An 18,140-nucleotide genomic window follows, 5' to 3' on the forward strand; every position below is an offset into this window, starting at 1 on the left:
GGGGGTCGGGGGTTAAGAGAGAGAGAGAGAGAGATGGAGAGAGAGAGGGTCGGAGTGGTGGGGTTCCCCAAATTCAGGGTAGACAAGGTTAGGAAAACCTTGCCTACCCATCCCTGTAGAGGGGATAAGTGGAGTCGATGCTGGAGCAGGGCCCTAGCTCTAAGCAGCTGCACCTGCTCGCGCGCGGATTCTTTAAACGCCTAGACCTCTAGCGCTGCTAGCGGGCGAGGGCGGGGTTGGGCCGAGGTCTGGTCACATGACCGGGCCTGAGGGGCTCGAGGCCCCCACTACACCGGTGGGCGTCCCCTACAACGCGTGGTCGACCTTCATTGGCCAGCGGTGCGGCCAATAGAAATCGGCCATCTGGGAACCCAGCGTTCCGAGGCACAGCCTAACTTGCTGAACCCACAAGGGTCCAATGGAAAGGCAGAGCTGTGGCCACAGACCAATGATAAAGTGGGAGAGGAGGGCCAAGAGGCCGGACCAGGTTGGTTTGAGAGGCGGCCGGTTATAAAATCGCACGGCCGGCGGCACCGTCCGTCCCTACTGCAGAGCTATTGCTGGTAGAGTGACTTAAAGGGCCCGCGCGCCGCCGCCCCCTCGGCCCGCCATGCTGCTACCCGTGCTGGTGCTGCTCGGCCTTCTTGGCCTGGGCGCCGCTGAACCCGCCGTTTACTTCAAGGAGCAGTTTCTGGACGGAGGTAACGGCTAGTCCCGCCTTGAGGCCGTCCTAACGACGCGGCTGGCCCCCCAGCCCATATCTGCGTGTCGCCTGTAATTACTGCTCAGAGGACCAACACAGTGGCCTTCAGGGGCTAGAGCCGCAGGCGATCTTTCCTTCTGCGTCCCTGGGGAGCGGGGAGGGCGCGGCGGTCTTCCGCGGCGGGAGTTAGGGTTCGCCCGAGGATCTTTTAAACCACCAGAGCTGTCAAGCTAGAGGTTGGGGTGGGGACAGTCGGGGGGAGGGGGAATCTCCTTCCTTGCCCCCAGCAGCTTGTAGCTCCTGGTAGATGTTTGGTGGGGGGTGCTCAGCACCGCTACTCTGACCTGCCCCTTTGGTCCCCTAGACGGATGGACCGAGCGCTGGATCGAATCCAAACACAAACCAGATTTTGGCAAATTCGTTCTCAGTTCCGGCAAGTTCTACGGTGACCAGGAGAAAGATAAAGGTAAGAGCCTAGGGGTGGGTGCTCCGATCCAGGAGGACTTCCTGGAGGAAGCCCTAGTCACCACACAGTTTGGGTATCCCTAGAAGTAGAAGAGGTGGAGAAAGGGAGAGTCGTCTGTATTTCCCATCTTAAGGGTCTCCCGGGTGTTGTTGCTGAGCCGTGATCTGACTACCGTTCCTTGCTAGGGCTGCAGACAAGCCAGGATGCCCGGTTTTATGCTCTGTCGGCCAGATTCGAGCCCTTCTCCAATAAGGGTCAAACACTGGTGGTACAGTTCACCGTGAAACACGAACAGAATATCGACTGTGGGGGCGGCTACGTGAAGCTATTTCCAGATGGTCTGGACCAGACAGACATGCATGGAGACTCTGAATACAACATCATGTTTGGTGAGCGGGCCCCACCCTGATGCTGACCTCTGATTAGTTAGAGGGAGTTTGAAACCCCATGAGTTCTTTATAGCCCATGAAAAGTGGTCTTAGGATCATAGAAAACACTTAAATGGTTAAACATTTGTTTGGAGGAGAAGCTGAGAAAATAGTTACAGTTAGTAGCAACTTTCTATATTGTTATCGTTGATTTAAGACTGCTAATTTGCGCGGTTTTATAAGGTAGGCATTTACTAATTCTGCAAGTAAAGATACTGACTTCTAGAGCACTGATTTTTTTTTTTCTTTAAATCCCTAATCACGGTCCCTTAGAGATATCTGAATTTTGTCTTTTCACCTTGACAGACCTGAGTTTAAGAACCAAGTTTTCTTTTTATAAATGGGTGGGGAGGGGTTCATAATGGTAGACAATCTCTAGTTCTGACTGGATCTGCTTCTCATCAAGGCCCGGACATCTGTGGTCCTGGCACCAAGAAGGTTCATGTCATCTTCAACTACAAGGGCAAGAACGTGCTGATCAACAAGGATATCCGTTGCAAGGTGTGCTCTGGGGGTGGTGACAAATGGCTGTAAGGGAAGGCTCAGAGGCCAGCCTGGTGGGCGGGGCACTGATCTCCCACTCTCTTCAGGACGATGAATTCACACACCTGTACACACTGATTGTGCGGCCTGATAATACCTATGAGGTAAAGATTGACAACAGCCAGGTGGAGTCAGGCTCCCTGGAGGACGATTGGGATTTCTTGCCTCCCAAGAAGATAAAGGATCCTGATGCTGCAAAGCCTGAAGACTGGGACGAGCGAGCCAAGGTTGATGACCCTACGGACTCCAAGCCTGAGGTTCGTTCTTGGGCAGGGGCTCCCCACCATGGAGGGTGTGGAGGACAACTGGGCCAACTCTGACCTCCTAATGTACCTGCAGGACTGGGACAAGCCTGAGCACATTCCTGACCCGGATGCTAAGAAGCCCGAGGACTGGGATGAAGAGATGGACGGAGAGTGGGAACCACCAGTGATTCAGAACCCAGAGTACAAGGTGAGCCTGGGGCTCTGAGCAGGGCGGTACACAGTGGGGAACGCACTGATCTCCACTCACCCGCCAGTTCACTTCTTCTGCAGGGTGAGTGGAAGCCCCGACAGATTGACAACCCAGATTACAAGGGCATTTGGATCCACCCAGAGATCGACAACCCTGAGTATTCCCCTGATAGCAACATCTACGCCTATGAAAACTTTGCTGTACTGGGCTTGGATCTATGGCAGGTGAGACACGGAGGGAAGAGAAGGATCCCAGGACCTCAAGTGCACAGGGTCAACCCAGGAGGAAAGGGACAAAGGAGGTCTGACTCCAAAATGGTGCTTTTTCTTTTTTTAAAGAAATTCCTGGTTTGTCCTTACGGCATTCTTACAGCACCCACTCTGAAGTTGTACTTACTAACTTCTTGGTACTTTTTCAAGTACCTACGGGAACCAACTCATTTTATTGCCCCCAACAACCTAGAAGGTGGTTAGATAGTACCATTAGAAAATTAGGTTCACAGGGACTGAATTTTTGTCTGTTCTGTGCAGTGATGTACCTTCTGCACCTAGAATGGTGCTTGGCACGTAGTAGGTACTAGAGAAATATTTAAAGAAGGGAGTGAGACCCCTTTCTACAGATAAAGAAAATGAGGTGCAGAGAGCTGAAGTCACCAGCCTGAGGTCATGTAGGCAGGAAATGGCGGAGCTGGTGTTGGAACCCAGGCAGCCTGTGTTTTTTTGTGTTTTTTGTTTTTTGTTTTTGTTTTTTGTGGTACGCGGGCCCCTCACCGCTGTGGCCTCTTCCATCGCGGAGCACAGGCTCTGGACGCGCAGGCTCAGCGGCCATGGCTCACGGGCCCAGCTGCTCCGCGGCATGTGGGATCTTCCCGGACCGGGGCACGAACCCGCGTCCCCTGCATCGGCAAGCGGACTCTCAACCAATGCGCCACCAGGGAAGCCTAGGCAGCCTGTTTTTTAACTGCAACATTAAACTGTAGCATTGTGTAGTAGTTATGGGAATATGGGCGGGAGACCTTTTCGAGGCCAAGGCCAACAGGTATATCCCCTCTGACCACCCTTCCGACCACCCCTCTACTCCCTGGCCCCATTACAGGTCAAGTCTGGCACCATCTTTGACAACTTCCTCATCACCAACGACGAAGCATACGCTGAGGAGTTCGGCAACGAGACATGGGGTGTTACGAAGGTGGGACCAGGGTCCAGTCTTGGGCTTGGGGGTGGGCAGGGCTGCCAAGGGAGTCCGGGCCCTGAGGTGTGTGGTTTGCACACAGGCAGCAGAAAAACAAATGAAGGACAAGCAAGACGAAGAGCAGAGGCTAAAGGAGGAGGAGGAGGAGAAGAAGCGCAAGGAAGAGGAGGAGGCAGACAAGGAAGAGGAGGAGGACAAGGATGAGGATGAGGAGGATGAGGACGAGAAAGAGGAAGAGGACGAGGAAGACGCTGCCGCTGGCCAGGCCAAGGATGAGCTGTAGGGGCCACGCCGCCGCCGCCTCCAGGGCTGGACTGAGGCCTGAGTGCTCCTGCCGCAGAGCCGGCCGCGCCAAATAATGTCTCTGTGAGACTGGAGAACTTTCATTTTTTTCCAGGCGGGTTCCAATTTGGGGTGGATTTTGTTTTTGTTCTCCCCCTCCCTTTTTTTTTTTTTTAAAGTTTTTTTTTTTTTAACTGGTGTTTCGTCTCTGATCCTCCTTCACCCCTCACCCCTGGCCTTCATCTTTCTTGATTTGACATCTTTGCTTTCTGCTGTCCCCTTATCTCCCCAGATCCCTTAGCTCCCCTCCAACTTGGGGACTCAGGGTGGGGTGTGGCGTGGAGGAGAAGCCCCAGGCCCAAGATTCCATCTGCTCTCCTTCCTGGATCCCACAGGGGGGTGGTAGGAGAAGAGGGTGGCATCACCAGCCCCCCAGCACTGAGGAAGAATGGGGCTCCTAAGCCCTGAGCTCTGACCTCCCTCTCTCCTTTCTCCCTTGTCCCCAGGACTGGGCCAGTTCCGAGTGGGGCAGCGGGTTCTAGCTCGGCTCATACTGAGAATGTAAGAACTACAAATGAAATTTCTATTAAATTAAGTTTTGTGTCTTCCTCCTGTGTTTCCTTTTGGGGTAGGTGACTCTTAAGTGAGGCTCATTTTGCAGCCACTACAAGTGTTGGTTGAACGTCCCATAAGGTTACAGGGGCCCTTGTTTATCTGGAGAACCCCAAACAAGTGGGAAAGAGTAACTATTCTAAGTGCCATTACAAATACTCCACTTATTAACTCATTGAGTCGTTGCATCAAACTGGTGAGTTTTGGTTCTAGTACCAGTTGTGTTTGATGAGGAGACTGAGATTTAGTAAGAGGTGGGGTTTGAACCCACACCTTAGCCACCAACTCGTACCAACCGTTTTACACTGCGCCGCATATGTACGGCTTACCTATTAAGGAGCAAGACTACACAGAGCTATTGGACAGTTTTAAACACATTTTCTTAATATTAGCCAGTGTCAAAAGCTATTAATTCTCTTCATAGTCAAGGAGAAATAGGTTCAGAAATGGTATCTAGCTTGTCCAGTGGTCTTCAGTGGCCAAGTCAGGATTTGAACCTCTTGAAGGGAAGGAGGTGGCACCAAGTGCTGGTGTAAAAGTGGCAGAGGAGAGTGTGGGCCCCTAAGGTTGGCCTAGGCCCACCTCTGTTGGGGTCCTGAAGGCTGCCACTTAATGTCCAGTGGGTGGTTGGGGACTGATGTCCCTTGTTGCCAGACGTTAAGAATCCCTCAGCCAAGTCTGGCCTATTCTTATAGAAGCTTCTTAGCTCAGGGCATGCAGTGAAGGGAGAAGCAGTAGGACCTGGTAACAGTTGGGTAATGAGTCAGGTGGCAGGCGACTGCCTGGTGTCCTACTTGGATGGGAATGTTGAGCAGTTTAGGAGGCAGGTAATGGTCAGTTCAGGATTGCGGGGGAGAGTCCACCCATTAACTGGAAGATGAGACCATCACCTCCATCCTGTCTGCCAAAGCACCCTCTTCAGCTTCGGCCAACCAGCTCTTCGATTCCTTGTTCCTTGGATAGGCCTCCTTTGAGCTTCCTGTGTCCTGTGGCCTAGCGCCACCCTTCTGGAAAGCCTCCAGGATTGGCATATCCAGGGAAAGTTTAAGGAGAGAATTTTGTATTCGGTGTAGGGAAGCCTTGAAAGTTACATCTTCCTTAAAAACTTTGGGGTCAGACTGGGGGTAGGTGGGTGAACAAAGTGATCAGGGAAGGAGCAGCAGAGACGTGGGGAGACCCAGGAGCTAGAACAGATTCATTCCAAAAATCCAGCTCTTCCCTCAGGAATGGATGGGACCACAAAATGGCCTCGTGTCCCCAGTTCCTTGGCCAAACGTGTTTACAGAGTTTTCGTTTAATTGTTGGTGACCTTTCAAGTATCCTTTAGTTCTTTCAGGGCTTGACAGGCATCCTGTCAGGGTAGCCAGACCAGAATAAAACTCATTTGGAACGAGCAAAAAAACACGAACATTTCATGGAAGAAATAAAAGTATAACAAGTACACGAAGAGTTCAACGTCAACAAATCAATGAAACTCGTAGGCTTGACACTGGGGACGTCGGAGCCATTTTGTGGCCGCATGACGTCACCGCTAACGGGCATGGCGTCACTCGCAGGAAGCCACGTGACAGTTGAGCGAGAAGCCCCCCCACCCCCGGAGCAGAGTTTAGTCTGCGCATGCCTGGCTCGAGGCCGCTCTCTTGTGCATGCTCACGAAGGCAAAGGGGGCGCGCTCAGGACACGTGCTGCGGTGGTCGGCGCGCGCACCGCCTGCCCCGGAAGCGGTCGGCTTACGGCGCGGCTGGGCGCTAAGATGGCGGCGGCGTGAGTTGCATGTTGTGTGAGGATCCCGGGGCCGCCGCGTCGCTCGGGCCCCACCATGGCCGTCACGATCACGCTCAAAACGCTGCAGCAGCAGACCTTCAAGATCCGCATGGAGCCTGATGAGACGGTGCGAGCCAGGCCGGAGCCCGGGAGCGGGAGCGACGGGTGCCGGGGATGGGGTGGGGGCGGGGAGGCCGGGATCCTGACAAGAGAGGCGGGGAAGACGGCGCGGCGCCGGGCAGTGCCCATTCTCCCAACGGGCCTGACTTTCCCAGATACCCTGATGGTCCCCGGCTCAGCCCCTGGTGGCTCGGGCGGAGCTCTTGGATCTCTCTCCAGGCGAGGCTCCACCCCCGGGGCGCCCGCCAGGCCCCGGGTCCAATGTCAGTGTCTTCGCGGGGCGCGGGAGCCGGGGGCTCGGATTCCCGGCCGGCCTGCTCTGGGATGAGTGCCCCGAGTTCCCAGCTTTGTAGGCTTCTCCTCGGGACATTGGTGGCCGAATCTGGGAGTAGTGACCAGGAGATGCCGAGTGATGACAGCAACGACGATAATAATAAACGGTCTTGAGTTTCAGTGGTCCGTGTTTGTTCTTCACCAGTCGCTGAGCGTTTTTATGTTATCTTACTAAATCTGCGAAGTAGGCTTGTCATTTGGGGACTCTGAGTCTCCCCACTTCACAGATGCGGGAACTTGGATTAAAGAACTTCGGTATAGTTGCATATGCACACAGCAAGTCATGGCAGAGCGGTTTCAATTCGGAATTGCCTCAAGTGAGAGCCCACGGTCTAAACATGATGCTGTCCTTTTAGCTGAAAAGAGATTTAGGACCTAACAAAAATATGTACTTGGCCCTTTTTGCACAATTTCCCCCACGAGGGAGACATTGAAGTTCACTTTTTGTAGAAAAGGAAACAGACTCAGATTTTTTGACCAGCCTAACTTTTTGATTTGGGGCAAGTTGGTTAATCTGTCTGTACTTCTGTTTTTCTCAAATATAAAATGAGGCTAATGGTAACTGTTTCACTCAGTTAATATGAGGCTTTAAACTTGTGACCCGTGTACGTTTACAATAGAGGTGTCAACTTAGGATTCTCTTAGTAAAGGTCACTCTCAGCAGCATGGAGTGAGGAATGGTCCTATCTCCCGTTTATTTTGATTTGCGTTTCATCATGTTTACATCATCTGAAATATGTGTTTTTTCTTCTCTCAAATAAATGTCGTCTCTATGAGAACAGGGACTTGTATTGAGTTTTGTTCTCTGCTGTATCGTCAGTGTCTAAAACTGCACCTGGCACATATCAGGTGTTCAGCAAATATTCTATTTAATGGTGGAATGGTCTAGTATGCTTGATTATGAAGCTTAGCTTCTCAGCCATCAGGGCATGCAGCCTCCCCCCTGCCCCCAAACTAGAAGGGAAGAGAGAATCTCGGGGTTTGCAGTGACTGTCTACCCCTTCCTCCAGGTGAAGGTGCTGAAGGAGAAGATAGAAGCTGAGAAGGGTCGTGATGCTTTCCCCGTGGCTGGACAGAAACTCATCTATGCTGGCAAGATCCTGAGCGATGATGTCCCCATCAAGGACTATCACATCGATGAGAAGAACTTCGTGGTCGTCATGGTGACCAAGGTGGGTGATGTATGCTGGTTGGGAGGATGGGTGGATTAGCTGGGGAGCTGGCAAAGAGCATGTGTGCCCAAGAGAGATTAGCCATGAACAGGGTGGGGCTGAGATGTGGAAGGATGTTGGGGCTAGATAGAGTTACTGATGCCTGCTCCCTTTTTCTGGGTGTCACAGGCCAAAACTAGCCCAGGCACCTCAGTACCCCCAGAGGCTTCACCCACTGCTGCCCCGGAGTCTTCCACATCTTTCCCATCGGCCCCTGCCTCAGGCATGTCCAATCCCCCACCTACCGCCAGAGAGGACAAGAGCCCATCGGAGGAATCAGCCCCCACGACCTCCCCGGAGTCTGTGTCCGGGTAAGGCAGGGAGCAGCAGCCCCAGATTGGGCCCTGTCTTTCCGGCACATTTCAGCGCCCACGTTTGTGGTTCCACACACCTTGGGGGAGGGAAAGCCACCAGAAGCCAGGGTCCGATTTCTCTCTCTTGAATTTGCAGCTCTGTTCCCTCTTCAGGTAGCAGCGGGCGAGAGGAAGACGCGGCCTCCACGCTAGGTGGGTGGGTGGTCCCCAGAGTGAAAATGACTGGGTGCCCCAGTCATCAGCTGGGCCTTGTGGGGTGTGGGAGGGCCTGGGAGCTGTCCTTCCCTCTCCTTGGTGACCCACCTTTTGCCACTCCCTCCACAGTGACTGGCTCTGAGTACGAGACGATGCTGACGGAGATCATGTCCATGGGCTACGAGCGGGAGCGGGTCGTGGCTGCCCTGAGGGCCAGCTATAACAATCCCCACCGGGCCGTGGAGTATCTACTCACGGTGAGGTGGGGCTGCTGCTGCCTGGGGAGTCCTCAAGGGAGCATGCAGGCTTCGGTGCCCTGATGGCTGGTCAAAATCTGCCCCCAAAAGCCTTTGGGTTATGGTTCTAGCCAGGAAAGACCTCCTGCAGGAGCCTGGACATGAGCGATGGGGTGGACCTGTGGAGGGCAGAGCAGAGGCTTCACGTGTCTCCCGCCAGGGCTGAGTATGCAGGAAGGAGGCAGTGGGCAGTCTGTGCTTTGAACTAAATAGGACCCCTGACAGGGAATTCCTGGGAGCCCCGAGCCGGAACACGGTTCTGTCCAGGAGAGCCAAGTACCCGAGCAGCCAGCCACAGAAGCAGGTGAGTGGATTGGGAGGTGTGCATGTGGGGTGTCTGCTGTCAAGGCACCTGACTCATCCCAACCCCCCATACTTCAGGGAGCCCAGGGTGGTATCTGACCGCACCCTTTCCTCCTGCCAGCAGGAGAGAACCCCTTGGAATTCCTGCGGGATCAGCCCCAGTTCCAGAACATGCGGCAGGTGATTCAGCAGAATCCGGCGCTGCTGCCAGCCCTGCTTCAGCAGCTGGGCCAGGAGAACCCCCAGCTTTTACAGGTACAGGCCTGGGGACAGAGGGAGTCAGTGCAGGTACCATCTCCCTTCTCCTGTGGGTACCACAGCCCCAGAGAGTGAGCCTGGCCCGGCGTGGTATGTAGGCATCTCTATGCTTGGAAAGCAGGACTAACGACAGCCTTCTGCTGTTCCGTGCGACCTAATGACCTACGTGGTTTCACGTAATGCTCTCAACCACTCTGTAAGGTGTGGGTGCTACTGTCATCTCCACTCCGTGGAGGAAGACGTCAGAGGCTTGGAGCAGCCTGGCCACTGGTGGAGTGTGTGTCTGCCTCCGGCCTCTGGATCCTGTGCTCTGGCTCCACTCCGCGCTTAGCTGTTGCTTTCTGAATGTCCATAGGGTTGTATGGCAGCACCCAGGACTGCTGTGCCCTAGTTGGTTTTGGGACCACCGTGCTCAGCAAGGCTCCATCCTGTCCTTGAAGGTTCCTGGGCGGAGGGGCAGTGGCCCCTGGGTGTGACAGGGTCTCCTGGGTCCTCTGTGAAAACCTGCCTCTCTTGGTTCAGGCGTCTGCTGCTTCTACCGCCGACTTTTCAGTCTCCTGTGCTGACTCCGCTCACCTCCAGATGTTGGAGGGCCAGGGCTGCGCATCTCCATTTATTTGCAATCAATCCTGGGGCTTTCAGTCTGTGGCGACCCTTAAATCCATATGACCAGTCTGGACCCTCTGGATGCCATGCTCTCCCGTGACTGACTTGATACCTCCATGAAAATGCTTTTTAGATATCCAAGACCAGAACAGATCCTCCCAGCCCTCCGTAACCCCGCAAGGACCTGGGGTTGCTTGAGCCCCAGGCACTGGGGGCCTGCTGGGGTTGTCTCTCACCTGTCCTCTTTGCTCTACTTCCAGAACATCTCACTCAGCCCAGCCCTGCACTCCACCTCTGTGGCTGCCACCTCATCTTCTCCCAGGTCCCCTGGCAGCCACCACCCAGTTCTCTGCATCTGCACAGCCCCCACGGTCCATTCTCCACTAGGAGCCAGATTCCTGAAAAAGCACTTTTTCCTTTGATGTGTAAATTTTCAGATGTACATAAAAATAGAGAGGCGCATATTAGAACCCCCAGATACGCAACACCCAGATGAGTTAATCTTTTTAAAAGGTACACAGATGTCTTTCCCTGTTTAATCCTCACCACTGTGGTGTCCCATCACACTAGAAGAAAGCATATCTGGTCCCTGCCTCTCTGATCTGATCTTCTGCTTCCTCCTTCCCTTCCTTGTTTACTGTTTTGCCGCATGGATCTTTTGCTTTTGGAATTTTCCAAATGGACCCCATCCCTGGGCCTTTGCACTTGATTTTTGCTCTACGTGGAGGGAAACTTCCTTCCCCATCCAGTAGGTCACAGGGCCCTCGCTCCTGGCCTAAAGTGTCTTTCCCAGCCCAAGATCTACCCTAATGTATGTTACGCCCAGTATTTACATTGTAAGTTGCTGTCAACTTGCTTGTTTACGGCCTGCCTCGCCACCCTGGAACATCAGCTCCTTCTAGGACAGGGCCCATGTCCACCGTGTGGCTGTATGGCCAGAATAGACACCCTCTAAATATTTGCTGAGTGAATGAAAGAAAAAGCAAGCGCTGTGACAGGGACCTGGGGAAGCGGGGGACAAGGGCTGTGGGTCACCACCACTTTCTCCGTCTCCCACAGCAAATCAGCCGGCACCAGGAGCAATTCATCCAGATGTTGAACGAGCCCCCTGGGGAGCTGGCAGACATCTCGGACGTGGAGGGTGAGGTGGGCGCGATAGGCGAGGAGGCCCCACAGATGAACTACATCCAGGTGACACCACAGGAAAAAGAGGCTATAGAGAGGGTAAGAGATCTGGCTGAGAGGGGTGACCTCATGGGTGGGCAGGGCCCCTACCTCTTGCTCATACCTGCCCATCTTCCCGCAGTTGAAGGCCCTGGGCTTCCCAGAGAGCCTGGTGATCCAGGCCTACTTCGCTTGTGAAAAAAACGAGAACTTGGCTGCCAACTTCCTCCTGAGTCAGAACTTTGATGACGAGTGATGCCGGGAGGCCAGGCCGCCCACCGCTCCCTCCTCCCCACCCCCAACTCCACAAAAGTTTTATAAAAGAAAAAAATATATATATATTCATGTTTATTTAAGAAGTGGAAAAAAAATCAAAAACTAATAAAAACCAAAACACTCCACCCCAACTTCCCACTCTCCTAAAGTGGCCCCGCGTTCCCATCTTGGCCTGAGAAGACCTGGGCCAGACAGCTGTCCTCCCATCCCCCACCCGAGCCCAGCCTTCTCCAAGGAGCTGGCAGGACTGGAGGTGACAGATGGGCCCCTCTTGGCCTCTGTCCCAGCTCCCTGCAGCCAGATGGAGAGGCGGCTGTTTGCTTCCCCATCCCCCAAAGAGCCCCTGAGAGCTCCCCCGCCCTCCTGCAGGGCGAGGGGTAGCTGGAGCTCCAAACTTTGATTCTCCATTGGAGTGGCCCAAATCTTTCCATCTGGGGTGAGCACTCAGAGGCCCAAGACCCCTCCATGGTCTGGCCTTGGCCTTCATCCTGCATCCTTTTGCTGGGGAGGAGGAGGTCTGGTTTGTCTTGCCTGGGGAAGGGGAAACATCAGAGTCATTCTGGAGGTCAAGGCCACCCCCCACCCCAGAACAGAACCGTGTCTCTGATAAAAGATTTTGAAGTGAATAAAGTTTTAAAAGCCAGTCCTGTGGTTTGTGCCTGCTGGGGCTTCCCACTCCAGCTTGTATGGGTCTGGGGCTAGTTGGACACAGGAGATGCGGGAATGCCATGAAAGGGCAGAGGGGTCTGTCAACCTCTGCAGACTGGGGCTCCCAGTGTCTTCACTCCCCCTCCCCCAAGCTGTCTCACTCCCAGGCAATGAGCCCCAGCCCTGGCTCAGCCTTGGAAGGGCTGCTTCTCCCTGCCCCCCACCATCATCACCACAGTCTGTTTTGGCTACACTTCCCCCCTGGTAATTGGCTAATTACTGGAGATTAATGTTGGTAAACAGAAGCCCTCTTCTCCTCTGCCATCTGCTCCTCCATTATTTCCCCATTGCATCCCCCTTTCACTCCCCCTGAAGCCCCAGAGTTAGTCGGCATGGCCTAGAGTCCCTAAGTGAGCAGAGTCAGGGAAGGGTGGGGATTCCCTGGCTCCAGGTGCTGGGGAAAGAACCAGGGTGCCCGGGGAGGGGTGTGATAAGAGGATGCAGAGCTCTTCAGGGGTGGGGCTATCAGGCAGCAGGTTTTATTGGGAAAGAACACAACTCAGGAGCTGGGTGTTGCAGAGTCTGCTGCGTCTTGGGCTGCAGCAGCGGCCATCGCAGCAGCTCGTGCCTCCTTCTTCTTTCTTTGTTTCTCCTCTTTGAGGCGCTTGCGATGCTGCTTCTCCAAGTCCTGCAGCAGCTCCTGGAAGCGGGCACTCCTCGGGTCCACGTGGTATCCCAGGCGCTCCTGGGCCTCAGCCTGCAGCCGAGCCCTCCGCTCCTTGTCTGCTTGCTCCTTCTCCCTGCGCTCCTGCTGCTGCCGCTGCCAGTTCTCAATCATCTGTGGCATCTTGGCCATGCGCTCTTCAATGAGCTGCTCCCTGCAGGGGAAAGAGAGTGGTCAGTGAGGGCAGCCAGAGCAGTACCCATCCACCCACCACCCACCCCCAAGCCTTTGCCCACATCCTGCCTCTCCCAACGCCCCCACATCTCCAGATGAAAGACCGGGAAGACTTATGGTGGCCATTAAAACTGTGAAGAAAAATTCTTGACAAGTGAAGAGAGGCGGGGAAGAGAAACCAACATGTGTAGCCTTGAGCATGAGAGAACCAAGCCCCAGTAATTCCTAGGAGCAGACCCCAAGTCAACGCAACGTTTCCCTGAGCTGTCTACTGAATGTCGCATGTTATGCTGCGTGTTACGCCAGCTATTCCCACAGCTCACTCCTCCGTCCTACAGACATCACTGAGCAACCACTGTATGCCAGGCCTACTTCGAGGCACAGAAGTGAAGGCAAGAAATGGATTGGACCTTTCCCTCCAATCCTGTGTGTTTGTAGGTGTGAGTCACTGTCCCATTTTAAGAATTAGAAACATGAAGCTGAAAGCCCCATGGCAGGGTCAACCAGCTGGGATAACTGGGGTTATCAGAGAGGTGTTCACATCCTAACTCCACCGTTCACTGCCTAAGTGACTGGACAAGTGACTTCACCTTCCTAGGCCTCAGTGTCCTATCTCTGAAATAAGGGTGGTTCCCTCTTCCTCTTAGAGCTGCTGTGAGGACAAGAACAGTAAACACCAGGAACACACCTGCCTGCCTTTGGCTGCCCCCTCCCTTCGGTTAAGTGGCACAATCAATGTCCCTGGTCTTGCTTCCATTCTACTTCAAATCCTTCAGACCTGCCTCTAAGGCTGACCTCTGCCCTTGATTCCATGCCCCATCACCTCCCACTCTTCCCCAGCTACACTAATGTCCAGGCTGTTCCTTAAAGCACATTCCTACCTCAGGGCCTTTGCACCAGCTGTTCCCGCTACCGAGAACGCTCTGCCTACGATCTTCCCATGACTACCACTGATCATTCAGGTTTCTGCTTAAACATTTAAACGTCAAATTCTCAGGCCTGAGGCCTACCAAACCGAAGTCCCCCTCAGGCATGCATTCTCCACGCAATTTTATTTTCCTAATGGCTCTCTGTCGACACCTGAAATTATCTTTGTTTTGTTCCCTGCTGTGTCCTCAGTAGTGGGGGCAAGGCCTTGCGCACAGTAGGCGCTCAGTAAAGATCTGTTGATGAATGACTAAATGAACTGTTATTCAGAAGTCTGTTTTGTATCTAGGTGAGGATTCACGTAAATACAGCATACAAACCCCGCGATAAACTGCCCAATGGACTAAGTACTGCTGTTGGGACACAGTTCACCCACGGCCCGCAGCCCCGCGCCTGCCCGACCGCACGCACGCACCTGGCTTGTAGCTTCTGCTCCTCGGCCAGCTGCTGGACCCGCAGCGACTCCTGCATGGCCGCCAGGCTCGGGTACCATTCGCGCTCCTCAGCCTCCAGCTCGTGCAGCTGTTTCCGCGAAGGCCACAGAGAACCGGCGGCCACCCCGGAGGCGGCGCCATGCCGCCCGAACTGCTTAGCTGCGTAGCGCGGCCCCAGCTGCCAGGGCGGGGTCAGTGGGTCATCCGGGTCGGGCCACCAGGGCCCCCTTGAGCGGCGCGGGGGCGGAGGCGCTCGGTAGCCGCGGGAGCCCGGGCCTAGGGTCGTCACCAACCCGAGCAGGCTGCGTGCCTGCCGTACGGGTGCAGCCATATTGGCCGTACGGGGTCCTCGCGAGCTGGCCGGGCTGGCCAAGGCGCTGCCTGCGCGTGAGGTTTGCTGAAGTCCCGGAGGAGGCCAGTAGCTTCCCTACTGCCTCAGTTCTGGGCAGGGAGAAGAGGGGAGTAATATATTTTTTTACACATCTTAAAGTGTAATTTTAAATATTATTGTAGCAGTTACTTTATTAAAATCGTATTTAAAATTTAATTATATATTTTAAAAATAGCACTTACGGGCTTCCCTGGTGGCGTAGTGGTGGAGAGTCCGCCTGCCGATGTAGGGAACACGGGTTCGTGACCCGGTCCGGGAAGATCCCAGCAAAAAAAAAAAAACAAAAAAAAAAAAAACAATTACTTTCTATGTTAAAATTTAAATGTTTAACATTTAAAATCATTTCAATATTTAAACATTCAAATGTCATTTCAATTTTAAGTTCAATCTACGTGGTACTTTATATTTTAATTTAAATATTTTAAATCTATTCGAAATATTTGAATTTTATAAACACTTATTTAAATATTGTTCATAACATTATTTATTTTATGCTTTTTAATTTGATCTTAGTATCTTTATTAAAATTTTAATTTTCAATAATTATTTAAAGCTTTACTTAACATTTATTTTAAATATTTACATTTCTGTTTAAAACATTTAAATTTGAATGTAGCTATTTAAGATATTTATGTAGAAATTTTATTTTAAATTCTATTGAAAATAGTTACTTTATGCCTTTTAATTAAATTTTTTAATATTTTAAAACGTTTAAAACTTTTGATCGTGGTGTAGAAATTAAATACTTTTTTTTTTTTTTTGCGGTACGTGGGCCTCTCGCTGTTGTGGCCTCTCCCGTTGCGGAGCACAGGCTCCAGACGCGCAGGCTTAGCGGCCACGGCTCACGGGCCCAGCCGCTCCGCGGCATGTGGGATCTTGCCGGACCGGGCCACGAACCCGTGTTCCCTGCATTGGCAGGTGGACTCTCAACCACTGCGCCACCAGGGAAGCCCTAAATACTATTTTTAAAAAAGGATTTCCACCTTGAAAATTCAGGAAGGAAATTCTGACCCATGCTACAGCATGGATGAACTTGAAAGACATAATACGGAAAGAAATAAAGCAGTCAGAAAAGGACATAGATTGTATAATTCCACTTACATGAGGTGCATAGAGTAGTGGAATTCATAGAGACAGAAAGTAGAATGGTGGTTGGGAGGGGCAGGGAGATTGGGAATGGGAGTTATTGCTCAATAGGTATAGAGTTTCTGTTTAGGATGATGAAAAAGTTCTGGAGATGGACGGTGATGATGGTTGCACAACACTGTGAATGTGCTTAATGCCGCTGAACAGTACACTTAAAAATGATTAAAAAAGGGACCTCCCTGGTGACGCAGTGGTTAAGAATCTGCCTGCTAATGCAGGGGACACGGGTTCAATACCTGGTCTAGTAAGATTCCACATGCCGCGGAGCAACTAAGCCTGTGCGCCACAACTACTGAGCCTGCGCTCTAGAGCCCGCAAGCCACAACTACTGAGCCCGCGTGCCACAACTACTGAAGCCTGCATGTGCAGAGCCTGTGCTCTGCAACAAGAGAAGCCACCGCAATGAGAAGCCCGCGCACCGCAAGGAAGAGTAGCTCCTGCTCACCGCAACTAGGTCTTCACAGCAACGAAGACCCTACGCAGCCAAAAAAAAAAAAAAAAAATTCAGTTTGCTCAGTGAGCAAAGAAGCCTGGACAAGAGTGTTCATGGTTCATAGCAGTAACATATATCTCATATATATCAGTCTCAAGCGGAAACAATCCACACCTGAGTCCATCTGCAGTAGACTGGATACCTAAATTGTGATGTTTTAGCCAACAGAATACTGCACCGGAATGCAGGAGCATTCACAGCTGCTCACAGCAATGTGGATGAGTCTCACCGACATTTTATGCAACAAAGGAAGCAGGACCCAAATGATTCCTTTTCATAAAGGAATATTTTTCATTGTGGAAAGTTTACACAAATTGTCCTTTTTTTATAAAGTTGAACAATCCTAGTGTTATTGTGGATGCACACCTTAAGGGGTAAAAGATAAAGAAAAGCCAAGCAGTGATCATTCTGGAAGTCAGGATGGGTCGCCGGGCTGTGGAGGCAGCTGGGTGGTGGTCACGTGGCAGCAGGTGGGCGGGGTTTGCTTTGTAACAGGTCACTGAGCTGGGCATTCCAATTCTGTTTGCTTTTCTCTAAGTGGACTTTATTCAATGTTATTTCTTGATCTGGGCTTCAGTGATGCCTGAGTTATAATTATTCTTTCAGTTGTATATAACTATATGTGTGGGCTGCACACTTTCTTGTAGCTTTATTACATTTCACAATTTAAAAAATGAAAATACAAGCAACATAAAGGGTTTCAGTGAGAAGTCTTATCCCCACCCATCTCCCATCCTCTGCCTCTGTGTCTGAGCCCCTCCACCCCCACTTGTGTTAGTTTCTTATGTATCCTAGAGTTGCTTATACATTCTTATTAACAGTGTTAATGGATTATTTCACAGGGACAGAAGGGTACAGTCATTGTGTCATCACCCAGGTTTAACAAATATTCACTTTGGCTCGATTGCTTCAGATATTTTTTTAAAAATTCCAATGACAGTAAGGCCTCCGCCTACAGATGCTCCCCCCTCCACCCCCACCCCCCCTCCCATTTCTCAGGAGTAACAGTTACTTTGAAATTAGCATATTCTTCCAGGACCAGTCTTTATGCCTTTGCCACTTATCTGGAGTCTGTGGAAACAATATCAATATATATTTTAAACAGTTTACATAAATGGTATCCTGAATGTATTAGTTTGCAACTTTTCTCCCTCCGCTTGTTGGTTTCCAGATATCTCCAGGTGGATCCATGTAGATTTTTTTCTTTTAAATAAATTTATTTATTTACTTATTTTTGGCTACGTTGGGTCTTCATTGCTGTGCGTGGGCCCTCTCTAGCTGCGGCGAGCAGGGGCCACTCTTCGTTGCAGTGCACGGGCTTCTCACTGTGGGGGCCTCTCCTGTTGCAGAGCACAGGCTCTAGGTGGGTGGGCTTCAGTAGTTGTGGCACGCGGGCTCAGTAGTTGTGGCTTGCAGGCTCTAGAGTGCAGGCTCAGTAGTTGTGGTGCACGGGCTTAGCTGCTCCAGCAGCATGTGCGATCCTCCCAGACCAGGGCTCAAACCCATGTCCCCTGCATCGGCAGGCGGACTGTTAAGCACTGAACCACCAGGGAAGTCCTGGATCTATGTAGATTTATTGCACATACTGTGTAGCTGTGTTTTTCACAGTGTGGGTGACAGGGCCGTTATTGATTCAGGAAGTCAGTGAAGTGGGTTCCAACCAGCATTTATTTATTTATTTC

At 52.0% G+C, this 18,140-nt stretch overlaps 3 protein-coding genes across 5 annotated transcripts; 2 read left to right on the plus strand and 1 right to left on the minus strand.

Annotated features, from left to right (window-relative positions):
- The first annotated feature begins 536 nt into the window (after positions 1 to 536).
- On the plus strand, positions 537 to 4,677 carry CALR (calreticulin). The gene is made up of 9 exons (XM_079917596.1): positions 537 to 701; positions 1,068 to 1,169; positions 1,355 to 1,558; positions 2,004 to 2,098; positions 2,188 to 2,397; positions 2,480 to 2,593; positions 2,677 to 2,820; positions 3,692 to 3,784; positions 3,870 to 4,677. The coding sequence occupies exons 1-9, from the start codon at positions 611 to 613 to the stop codon at positions 4,068 to 4,070; spliced, it is 1,254 nt and encodes a 417-aa protein (XP_079773722.1). The 5' UTR covers positions 537 to 610; the 3' UTR covers positions 4,071 to 4,677.
- Positions 4,678 to 6,247: 1,570 nt separating this feature from the next.
- RAD23A (RAD23 homolog A, nucleotide excision repair protein) lies at positions 6,248 to 11,525 on the plus strand. Of its 3 annotated transcripts, none has more exons than XM_079915860.1 (9): positions 6,248 to 6,572; positions 7,909 to 8,070; positions 8,239 to 8,420; positions 8,560 to 8,615; positions 8,748 to 8,875; positions 9,140 to 9,218; positions 9,339 to 9,472; positions 11,141 to 11,305; positions 11,388 to 11,525. In XM_079915860.1, the coding sequence occupies exons 1-9, from the start codon at positions 6,501 to 6,503 to the stop codon at positions 11,499 to 11,501; spliced, it is 1,092 nt and encodes a 363-aa protein (XP_079771986.1). In that variant the 5' UTR covers positions 6,248 to 6,500; the 3' UTR covers positions 11,502 to 11,525. The 3 variants fall into 3 exon arrangements, with proteins under 3 accessions (XP_079771986.1, XP_079771987.1, XP_079771988.1); XM_079915861.1 differs by having other exon boundaries at positions 9,342 to 9,472; XM_079915862.1 differs by having other exon boundaries at positions 8,333 to 8,420; positions 8,577 to 8,615.
- A 35-nt stretch (positions 11,526 to 11,560) lies between these two features.
- GADD45GIP1 (GADD45G interacting protein 1) lies at positions 11,561 to 14,800 on the minus strand. The gene is made up of 3 exons (XM_079915863.1): positions 14,410 to 14,800; positions 12,729 to 13,047; positions 11,561 to 12,052 (listed from the first exon to the last, which is right to left on the minus strand). Exons 1-2 carry the CDS (start codon positions 14,757 to 14,759, stop codon positions 12,729 to 12,731), a joined length of 669 nt encoding a protein of 222 aa, XP_079771989.1. The 5' UTR covers positions 14,760 to 14,800; the 3' UTR covers positions 11,561 to 12,052.
- Between the last annotated feature and the right edge of the window lie 3,340 nt (positions 14,801 to 18,140).

The sequence above is a fragment of the Stenella coeruleoalba genome, assembly GCF_951394435.1.
Source record: "Stenella coeruleoalba genome assembly, chromosome: 3".
NCBI classification, from domain to species: domain Eukaryota; kingdom Metazoa; phylum Chordata; class Mammalia; order Artiodactyla; family Delphinidae; genus Stenella; species Stenella coeruleoalba.

Excerpts from the sequence above, each read along its gene's own strand:
- CALR (XM_079917596.1), top strand. The coding sequence starts at position 611 with ATGCTGCTACCCGTGCTGGTGCTGCTCGGCCTTCTTGGCCTGGGCGCC. Across the intron at positions 1,559-2,003 it reads TGAATACAACATCATGTTTG|GCCCGGACATCTGTGGTCCT; the intron begins GTGAGCGGGCCC and ends CTTCTCATCAAG. Across the intron at positions 2,821-3,691 it reads TGGGCTTGGATCTATGGCAG|GTCAAGTCTGGCACCATCTT; the intron begins GTGAGACACGGA and ends GCCCCATTACAG.
- RAD23A (XM_079915860.1), top strand. The coding sequence starts at position 6,501 with ATGGCCGTCACGATCACGCTCAAAACGCTGCAGCAGCAGACCTTCAAG. Across the intron at positions 8,071-8,238 it reads TGGTCGTCATGGTGACCAAG|GCCAAAACTAGCCCAGGCAC; the intron begins GTGGGTGATGTA and ends TGGGTGTCACAG. Across the intron at positions 8,616-8,747 it reads AGACGCGGCCTCCACGCTAG|TGACTGGCTCTGAGTACGAG; the intron begins GTGGGTGGGTGG and ends CTCCCTCCACAG.
- GADD45GIP1 (XM_079915863.1), bottom strand. The coding sequence starts at position 14,759 with ATGGCTGCACCCGTACGGCAGGCACGCAGCCTGCTCGGGTTGGTGACG. Across the intron at positions 13,048-14,409 it reads GAGCAGAAGCTACAAGCCAG|GGAGCAGCTCATTGAAGAGC; the intron begins GTGCGTGCGTGC and ends TTTCCCCTGCAG.